Source organism: Lepidothrix coronata, unplaced genomic scaffold, assembly GCF_001604755.1.
Source record: "Lepidothrix coronata isolate B3197 unplaced genomic scaffold, Lepidothrix_coronata-1.0 Scaffold285, whole genome shotgun sequence".
In the NCBI taxonomy this organism is placed as follows: Eukaryota; Metazoa; Chordata; class Aves; order Passeriformes; family Pipridae; genus Lepidothrix; species Lepidothrix coronata.
In genome coordinates, this window is record NW_016690465.1 from 575,279 (window position 1) to 585,157 (window position 9,879).

General features: G+C 47.4%; 1 protein-coding gene across 1 annotated transcript in view; it reads left to right on the forward strand.

Annotated features, from left to right (window-relative positions):
- The first annotated feature begins 6 nt into the window (after positions 1-6).
- KIF9 (kinesin family member 9) overlaps positions 7-9,879 on the forward strand; it is a 23,935-nt gene continuing 14,062 nt past the window's right edge. The window contains exons 1-15 of the mRNA XM_017836833.1: positions 7-63; positions 456-574; positions 1,335-1,422; positions 1,981-2,146; positions 2,271-2,374; positions 3,214-3,438; positions 4,095-4,178; positions 4,296-4,388; positions 5,080-5,227; positions 5,949-6,013; positions 6,652-6,729; positions 7,803-7,871; positions 8,503-8,607; positions 8,888-8,943; positions 9,374-9,518. Coding sequence (XP_017692322.1) covers positions 16-63; positions 456-574; positions 1,335-1,422; positions 1,981-2,146; positions 2,271-2,374; positions 3,214-3,438; positions 4,095-4,178; positions 4,296-4,388; positions 5,080-5,227; positions 5,949-6,013; positions 6,652-6,729; positions 7,803-7,871; positions 8,503-8,607; positions 8,888-8,943; positions 9,374-9,518 — 1,593 coding nt within the window. The 5' untranslated portion in view covers positions 7-15. The remainder of the gene's footprint in view (positions 64-455; positions 575-1,334; positions 1,423-1,980; positions 2,147-2,270; positions 2,375-3,213; positions 3,439-4,094; positions 4,179-4,295; positions 4,389-5,079; positions 5,228-5,948; positions 6,014-6,651; positions 6,730-7,802; positions 7,872-8,502; positions 8,608-8,887; positions 8,944-9,373; positions 9,519-9,879) is intronic.

The following is a 9,879-nucleotide window of genomic DNA, read 5'->3' on the forward strand; positions in this document are numbered from 1 at the left end:
AAGAAGGTTCAGGGGATGGAAGAGCGAAGAGGTTCTCCCTCCAAAACAAAGACTAATTCAAGGGTAATCCCAGCTGGGCCCACTTGGAATCCTGGAATGGTTTGGGTTGGAAGGGACCTGAAAGCACATCCACCAGCCCAGGTTGCTCCAAGCCCCATCCAAACTGGCCTTGGACACTTCCAGGGGTGGGGCAGCCACAATTTCTCTGGGCAACCTGTTGCTTCCCATCTCCTGGTGTTTATAAACACTCCCGGGAATCGTTGCTTTTATCCTCACATCCAGCAACAGGCATTGTTGCAGCAAGGAAAATTCCACTCGTTTGGAATTTGTTCTCTCTGATTCATAGGAGAATTATTCCCCAGGATTTTCCCTTCCTCCCTTCCCCTGCTGTACTTCTTTCTTTGAAGAAATAATTCCCAAGTGCTCCAACACTGGGTTCTGGTTTTTTTGGACAGGCTTCTGCAATCTCCAGGAGATCCCAGGCCCAGGAGGAGGAGGAGGAGGAGGAGGAAGAGGAGGAGGAGGAGGAGGGGGACAGCAATTCCTCTCTGTTCCCTGATAGTGACTCTTTCAGGTATCCCCCAAAGGTTTTAAATCCAAAAAGTCTTGGTTCAGCTCCAACCTCCACATTTCATTTCAGAGCAGGTAAAATGGTGGAGAGATCCCAGAAATCCTGAATATACAAGAAATTCAAAAGATTTTGCCCCAAACTGTAGGTTATCACTAATTATTACATAATTACTGAGCACAGGCTGTCTGGAGGAAATAACTGAGGGGAAAATATGGGATCTACACCTTCCAGGGATTCCCAAACGTTCAGTTCATGTGTCTCAGGTGCGGCTTTAGCAGCTGGATGATCCCTGAGCCCTCCTCAGGTGGGTTTTACTCAGCAGATCCTCCAGCCTGGCTGGATGTTTGCTCCAGGAAACCGAAGTTTGGGTGTTTTTTAGGAATTTAAAATATTTAAAAAACAAACGAAAATCAAACAAAAGAAAATCCCCCTCCTATTCCTGCAAATATTTCCCTTTGCAAGCCTGAGAGGAAGAAAACTTGTGTTACTGAACACTCCTGTGCCTGGTACACAGGAGGAAATCAGGATCATTGAGACCCTCCTCTTTTCAATTTTCCAAGCAGGACAAGGCTGGAAAGGATTTCCAGCAGCTCTTTGCCCACAGTTGCTTTTAATAAAGAATAAAAACTGCAGCTGAACCTTTACCAACACTTCATTTGTAAATTTGACTGCTCTGGAGTTCTCCTTTTCCCGACAAATGATATAAATGTCATTTTAGGGATTGCAAGATCCTTATTTTCCTGGCTTTTCCCTCTCTGTTTAGACCCATAAAGCCAATCCAGGCCTTTGTGCGGGTCAAGCCCACGGCTCATTTTGCCCAAGACATGATCAAGTTTGGGACAGACGACAAGGTAGAGTGAAAGAAATTCCCAGTGGGAAAGGTTTGGAGTTTGCTTTCAGCTTTGCCCATGGAAAAGGCAGGATTTTCCCATCGCTTAAGGCCATGGATAACGTTTTGGGGCGTGTTGGTTCCCGTGCTCCTGCCTGACAGTGGTGTTGACTATGGAAAACACACTTCTGGTGGTACAATCACCAGGAAAACCCTCAGAAGGGCTGGGACTGACTGATCCAGGAGGAATTCCCAGGGGGAACCACAGCTTGGCACAGTATTTCTATCCCCCCTTGTGCAAGTTCCTCCCTTCACCTTCTCGTGCTTAATTCAGAATTTCCCTGAGACACAAAATAATTGAAATTTAAACAGTTGAGCTTAACCACGTTTCTTCTTTATTTAGAATAATTACCCCCAGAATTTCGAGAGTATTACCAGGTATTTTTAGCACTTCCATAACCATCCAAGGGAGTGAAATAATCCTGGTGTTTGTGCTCCCTTTCCTACTTAATTCCAGGTCCCCAATCCCTGGAGCTCCTCACGGCTGTTGAATTGATCTCCCTCTCTTTTTGGGTTGCAGAGCATCAGCATCCACATCGAAAAAGATGCCAGGGGAGGGATTGTGAACAACTCCTCCACTGACTGGTCCTTCAGGATGGATGGGCTCCTCCACAACACCTCCCAGGACAAGGTTTATGAGGCTGTGGCCAGGGACTTGGTGGCTGCAGCTTTACGTGGCTACAATGGTGATTTATTGCTATTTTTGTAATTTTGACAATAAATAGGGGTTTGGTTTGAGGACAGATCCATTGGCTGTTCTGTTTGAGGCTCCCCCCACTGAGTTTATCCTTTTGGTTTGGAATTTTCCAGGCACCATCATGTGTTATGGGCAAACTGGGGCTGGTAAAACTTACACCATGACTGGAGCAACTGAGTACGAGCACCGAGGGATCATCCCCAGAGCTATCCAGCAGGTACTGGATCTGGGAAGAGGGGCTGGATCTGGGAAGAGGGGCTGGGAGGAATACCAGGGCCACCTCTTGTATCTGCTCTCGCTGATATAAAAGTGTTTTAACACAGTGAATGTGATTTATGTCTTTTTTTTCCCCTTCATTTCACCTAAGGGATGAGGGTTAAAGAAATAAAGCAGCTTGGCTGTCATTCACAGAGGTTTAGTTCTACCTGCTCGTGGAAAATTCTTGCTGCTCCCCAAAGGTCACCAAGCCTTCAAAAGGGGTGTTTTCCAAGCTACCATTCTGTGATATCCTGTTAAAACTGATCATAAAACCATTAAGGTTGGAAAATACCTCTAAGGCCCTGGCACAGGTTGCCCAGAGAAGCTGTGGCTGCCCCTGGATCCCTGGATGTGTCCAAGGGCAGGTTGGAGCAACCTGGGCTAGTGGAAGGTGTCCCTGCCCATGGCAGGGGGTGGCACTGGGTGATCTTTAAGGTCCTTTCCAGCCTACAGCATTCCAGGATTCTCTGATTCCAGAAGATCATTGAATCCAAATCCAAGTCAAGCCCTCAGGCAACGACAGCTCAGATTTAACTCCACACCCCTAAATGTACTTGGAGCTGTTCAGAGATATCTCTATATACATATGTCTACATATCTTAGATAAATGTAGAGCTTATATATAGCTTAATATCTTATATCTATTTCTGTCTTATATCTATTTTAATCATATCTATTTTAATCTTATATCTATTTATATCTTACATAAACATCTACATAGAAATATCTTCTCTGGGAAGCCATAAATAGCTAAAAATCCTGTCTGTGAACAGAGACAAACTCTGTGTCATTGTGCAGGTCTTCCAAGCAGCTGAAGAATCCCCTGGCCTCTCCATCACTGTCCTAATTTCCTACCTGGAAGTCTACAACGAGGCCCTGTTTGACCTCCTGGGCCCGGGGCTGGGCCGTGGTTCCAGGAACACCCCCCTGGCTGTCCTGGATTCCCCTCAGGGGGTTTGTGTCAGGGGTCTGTCCATCCATCCTGTCAGCCACGAGAAGGAGGCCCTAAATCTCCTTTCTGAGGCAAGAGAACCCAAACATTCCCTTTATTCTCTGTATTATTTTGTTGGCTGAGGGAGGAGGCAGGAAAGCAGGAGGTGTGTGGCCGGGAGGGTTGATCAGCCAACACTCTTTGTTCTCTTTGTTGTGGGTGGAACATCTTTGCAGCCCTTGTTCTCCCAAGGAAAATGTCCCTGGCACAGGGATTCTGGGAGATGCTCCAAGAAAAGGGTCTTTGGCAGATAGTTTGGGGTGATCATGGTTAGATTTTACAGCAGGACTCTTCACACAATGGGTTGGATTTGTGAGGGGAGTCTGATTGCTGAGATCAGCATCTTTTCCTTGTGGCTCCTTCAGTTCATGAGGAAAACAGGAATAAATGGTTGGATCTGGAAGCAGGAAGTGTGTTCTTACCCAGAGCCATCTGGTGTCCTTAAAACCTTTCTCTGGGCTTTTTAATGACGGGCCCGTGGTGTCCTGAGCTCTGGAATGTGCTGGAAATCCCTTTTTAAAGAGCAGAAGGATGCTGATGAAGGCTGGGATTGCTGGGGTTGTTCACCTGGAGAAGGGAAAGCTGCTCTTCTGTGGGAAACTGAAGGATCCAGGGAGGTGTTCCCTGACTGTTCCTCAAAAAACCACAATCCCATGAGCTGAGCCTTGAATTTTGTCTCCATTTGCAGGGTGGGACCAACAGAGCAATAGCAGAGCACACCCTGAATAAGAATTCCTCCAGATCCCACTGCATCTTTACTATTTATATTGAGGTGAGAGCTCCAGAGATGTTTCAAACAGCTTTTTAGAGATTCAAAGAGGACTTTTGCAGTCTGGGTTTTTTTACTGTGTTTCAGTTCAAGTGCAGTTTATATTCTGTTCTCCCTCAGTGTCATTCCAGAGTTTACAGGAATCTCAAAGGCATTAAATCTAAAATCACCTTGATAGACCTGGCGGGTTCGGAGAGACTGAGTGAGATCCCGGTGAGTGCTGGGAACCCCTCGGATCCCACATGTTTTGGGCCCCTCAGGGCAAGACATGGAGGGGCTGGAGGGTGTCCAGGGAAGGGAAGGGAGCTGGGAAGGGGCTGGAGCAGCAGAAGCAGCTGGGGGAGCTGGGGGGGCTCAGCCTGGAGAAAAGGAGGCTCAGAGGGGACCTTCTGGCTCTGCAAGTCCCTGACAGGAGGGGGGAGCTGAGGGGGGTCAGGCTCTGCTCCCAGGGAAAATTCCTCCTGGAAAGGGCTGTCCAGCCCTGGCAGAGCTGCCCAGGGCAGGGGTGGAGTCTCCATCCCTGGAGGGATTTCAAAGCCCTGTGGATGTGGCATCTGGGGACATGGGCAGTGGTGGCCTTGGCAGTGCTTGGTTGGTCTCGATCTCAGAGGCCTTTTCCACCCTCAGCAATTCCCTGATTCCATAACATTCTGTATTGATCAGAATTTAAATTGCGCCAGCCCCGTGACAAACACATCCTTTGGGAAGGAAATCCAAGTCCTTGTAGACTTGTAATGAAAAATTGAGGTCTCTGAAAGCTTGTTTTCAAACTGGAGAAAGCTCCAGATCATGAATTTGTTGGGTCTGAATCAGCTCCTGACCCTCGGAGGTTTTTTCTCTGCTTTTTCCTGCTGTTTGGCCAGAAACATGTTATGGAAACTTCCCCTTTTGATCTCCCTTGCAGTCTGCAGGACACATCCGGAAAGAGAACTCCTACATCAACAGGTCCCTGACATTCCTTGAGCAAATCATCCTGGCCCTGGCTGATCCCTGGAGGGACCACATTCCCTTCCGGCAGAGCAAACTCACTCACGTCCTCAAGGACTCCCTGGGTAAGGGCTGGGCCTCACAACAGCCCCGAAGGGCTCCTAAAAATGCTGTTACTAGGAGAATATTAAGTCCTAAGGCCATAATTTATCATGGAATGGTTTGGGTTGGAAGGGACATTAAAGCCCATCCAGTGCCACCCCCTGCCATGGGCAGGGACGCCTTCCACTGTCCCAGGTTGCTCCAACCTGGCCTTGGACACTTGGACACTTCCAGGGATATGGAATCCACAGCTTCTCTGGGAACTCTTGGAAATCACAGTTTTTATCCCCATGTTTTCATTGCATTGTCACTCCATGGAAACACACCTGACCTTTGTTTTTAGGTCACTCTGTGCCCTCTGGAGGGACAGTCACACTCTGGCTGTGTCCTTTGGGTGTCTTCAAATCAAAGTGGCTTTAGGTGGAATACTGGGAAGGAATTCCTGACTGGGAGGGTGGGGAGGCCCTGGCACAGGTTGCCCAGAGAAGCTGTGGCTGCCCCTGGATCCCTGGAAGTGTCCAAGGGCAGGTTGGAGCAATCTGGGCTAGTGGAAGGTGTCCCTGCCCATGGCAGGGGGTGGGATGGGATGATCCTTAAGGTCTCTTCCAACCCAACCCATTCTGGAATTTTGTGATTCTTCTGTATTTTAAACAGCACATGATATAATGAATTCCAGAAAAGGAAACAACAACACTCCCCCCAAATTATATTCTTTGCTTTATTTTTATTATTATTTTTTCCCAGGGGGAAACTGCAACACTGTCCTGGTGACCAACATCTGTGGGGAAGCTGCTCATGTGGAAGAGACGGTGAGTTGAAGGGATTCCTGCAGAATCCAAGCCTTGTTCCCGCTGCTCCTTGTTTTAAAGAACAGCCTCTGGAGGGTTCTGGCAGGGAAACATCCTGCCTGATTCATCCCAAACCTTGGAAAGCTCATCTTATCTCGAAGGCTCAGAAAACAGACTCCTGTCAGCTGAGAGCCTGGAGCAGGGCAGCTCACATTTAAGCTCACTGGAGAGTGTTAATTATCATTATTATCCAGCTCTGATGGGTTTCCATGGGACATCACATAATGGGCTCACTGGAATTGCACCAGTTCACAGCAGAGCTGGATCAGGAATCAGGAGGAACCTCCCGACAGGTTGGTTTTTAACCTGTGAAACGATAAAATCAGGGACAATCTCCCTTTGTGAACTGGATGAGCTTAACCACACCTGTAACACACAGGAGGGAATCCCTTGGAGCAGTGACATAGACTTTAAATGGATTAAAACTAAACAGTTAAATAGATTTTATATTTCCATGTCCTTGGATCTGACACGGAGCAGTTAAATAGATTTTTTATGTTTCTGTGTCCTTGTATCTGACTTAATTAAGCAGTAACAGGTTTGGAAAATGATCTCCCTGCCAGTATCTCTTTCAGTTCCTTAAAATCCTTGTTTTCCAGCTGTCTTCCCTGCGCTTTGCCACCAGGATGAGGTGGATCATGGCAGAGCCAGTTGCCAACGTGACGTTCGAGCGGGAGGTACGGAAAGAACGGGAATGGAGGAAGGAATTTTTGCTCAAAGTCATTAATATTTAGGATAACAACCTTAAAAAACAGAGGAGAATTAGGTAGTTCCATAAGTCATCCCTTCTCAGCCAAGCTGACATTGCTAATTTTAGGTGGATGATAAAATGGATTAATATTAAACTTTTTAAATAGGTACCCACTTAGCTGAGAGGGAACAGCCAGGCAGTGACATGTGGAAATTTTTTCAACTGCATGTGAATCTTTTTCTGATAAGGTTCACCTCTCAACAGAGATATTTTATTGTGAATTACTCCCCTGATATGTGGGGAAATCACCCCAGTCCTACCTGCAGCTTTACACGGCGTTATCCCCATTCCTGCTGGTGAAGTAACATCTTTTCCACAATTGGGAAAACTTGGTTGAACAAGGAAATAATTTAAAGAATTATTTAAAGAATAATTTAAGGACAGGGATCACAGGATTTTAGGTGTCCTGAGGGTACTTCCACAGCTGGAGGAGTGGAAAAAACCAAACCAGAGGAGCTGAAATTGGAGTGTTTAAGGAACCTTTGTGCTTTGATGCTCCACAGGTCCCTTCAAAACAGTGTCCAGTTCTCCCTGAATCCCAAGATTTGGGTACTCACACCTTTCTGGAAACACATTTTAAAGAGTGAATCCTTGAAGGTATTGCAGGTTCTGGAGCCATTCAGTCCAACCCAGCCCAGGAGGCTCCCTCCTCTGTCCCAGGGGGGTCAGAGCTGCTCAGTTCTGCTTGGCTTCCCAGATAACATCCCAGAATCCGGAACTTGCTGAGCCCTGCAATGCCAGATCAGGAAATCACACATTAAAAAGCAGGTGGCCCTTCTTTTGATGGCTTAAGGAGACTCTGCAGGACAGAAACTGTCCTGCTGGGAGCTAATCAAGGGCAAAATGTGTTCCAGACCCACCAATTCCCTCTGCAAACCCCGAGGGAGCTGCTATCCAGCTGGGATATTCTCCAGCAGCCAGTTCTGTGCTGCTTTTAGGGGTTTTTTTTCCCCCTCCAATATAATTTAGTGATTTGTTCACCCTTTTTTTCCCTGTTAGGTGTCAGTGAAGGCTCTGGAGGAGGAGATTGATCTCCTGAAGCGCGAACTGACCATGAAGGACATGTTTGTAAGGATCAGTTAACTCAGTGTCCAGTGGGATTGGGTTCTTCCTTCTGCTTCCAACACCATCTTTTGGGGTTTAGGGGAAGCTCTGAAGATCCCACACAGGGAGGTTTTGTTGTAACTTCAATCCTGAGCCACCAGAGATGTTTTTTTAAGGCTCTTGAAGCCCTTCTGTTGCTGGTTGGAATGGGAAGGGGAATGTTTGCTTCCCAAATCCCATCACCTGCCAGGTCAGGTGATGAGAATCCCAATCAGAAATGGGCACAGTAATGTCAGCTGTTTGCCAGACTGGTGGAATTCCGGAGTTCCAGACTGGTTTGGGTTGGAAGGGACCTTAAGGATCATCCGGTGCCACCCCCTGCCATGGGCAGGGACACTTCCCACTAGCCCAGGTTGCTCCAAGTCCCGTCCAGCCTGGCCTGGAACAGTTCCAGCTTCTCTGGACAACCTGTGCCACCCTCTCAGAGAAGAATTCCTTCCTTAAATCCAGTGTGAATCCCCCCCCTTTTAGTTTCAAACCCTCCCCCCTTGTCCCACCCCAGCAGGCCCTGCTGAAAGCTTTGTCCCCATCGTTCTCCTCTCCCCCCACCCGTTTGTAACTCCCTGATCCTCAGTTTTCCACATTTTTTCCTCAGAAAAATCGTTCTGTCGTGACTTACAGCCCCCTGACTGGTGCCCAGAGAGCAGCAATTAAATCCCAAGTCCACAAATACCTCAGAGGAGCCATCGAGGAGATCGATGTAAGTGGCTTTTTGGTGAAAAAGGACTGAAATATTGCTTCCATCCCATTTTCCTCCAGGAAGACACAATGAAAGTGTCTTCTGAAGAGGCTTTTTTTTTCCACCCCAAAGCACTACAGAACTGTAATTTAACTCCTTTTTTGCACGTTAGGGACTGTCTCCGTGTTTTGGAAGATTGAGGACAATTTTCCTCAGTCCTAAAACCCTTTAAATTGGTTTATTTGGAACATCTTTAAAGAATGAATACCAACATTGTTGGATTTATGCCTCTCTTCCTCAGATAGTGAACATCAGGCAAATCCAGGAGGTGTTTAAACAGTTCAAAGCGATTATAAGGTAAGATCATGGAATTCCAGGATGGTTTGGGATGGAAGGACCTTAAAGCTCATCCAGTTCCAGCCCTGCCAGGGGCAGGGACACCTTCCACAGGTTGCTCCAAGCCCCTTCCAGCCTGGATTAAAGGTTAAAATAAGGTGATGGGAATGAGCAGAGTTAATGTGATTTAATCTGGATCACAGTTATGGAAAGTATAAAAATACCCATCAAAAAGCTTCAATATCCAGGAGACCTGAAGGGAAGTCATGGAAAAAGAGAGGAAGAGAGTGGGTAAAGATTATGATGGTTGTGGAAGCGTGGAGGGGGAAGGTGGGGTGTTTGGGGATGAGACCAAGGGGAAAAGGGGGTTTTCTTTGGAAATCTGATGCTGGCAGGATCACAGGTTTTCCCATGTGGAACATGATGCTTCAGGAGCTGTTTTCTCCTCCAGTCAACAGGAGAAAGACATAGAGGCCAAGTTACGGAGCAAATACCTGCTGGGAGACAGGGGGGAGTCCAAGGCTGACGTTGGGTCTGAGGTTGGTGAGGAGGTGGAAGATGAGGAGAAAGAGGACAAGGAGAAGAAGAAGGATAAGGTAATGCCTGGCCCAGAATCCACCTTAGAACTGGCTGCTGTGCTGCAAAAATGGGATTTGCCTCAAGTTCAGCTTTTCCCTGTCAAAATCAAACTGAGAAATGATCGTGGGATGGGTTGGGCAAAAAATGTGTGCAGGGCAGAGGTGCACCAGTTAATGAAGAGGAATTCCTGTCAGCAGAGGATAGGCCCATTATCTGACCTTAATAATCTATTAAATGGGAATTAGAATCCCAGAATGGTCTGGGTTGGAAGGGATCCTAAGGCTCATCCAGTCCCACCCCCTGCCGTGGGCAGGGACACCTTCCACCAGCCCAGGTTGCTCCAAGCCCCGTCCAACCTGGCCTTGGACACTTCCAGGG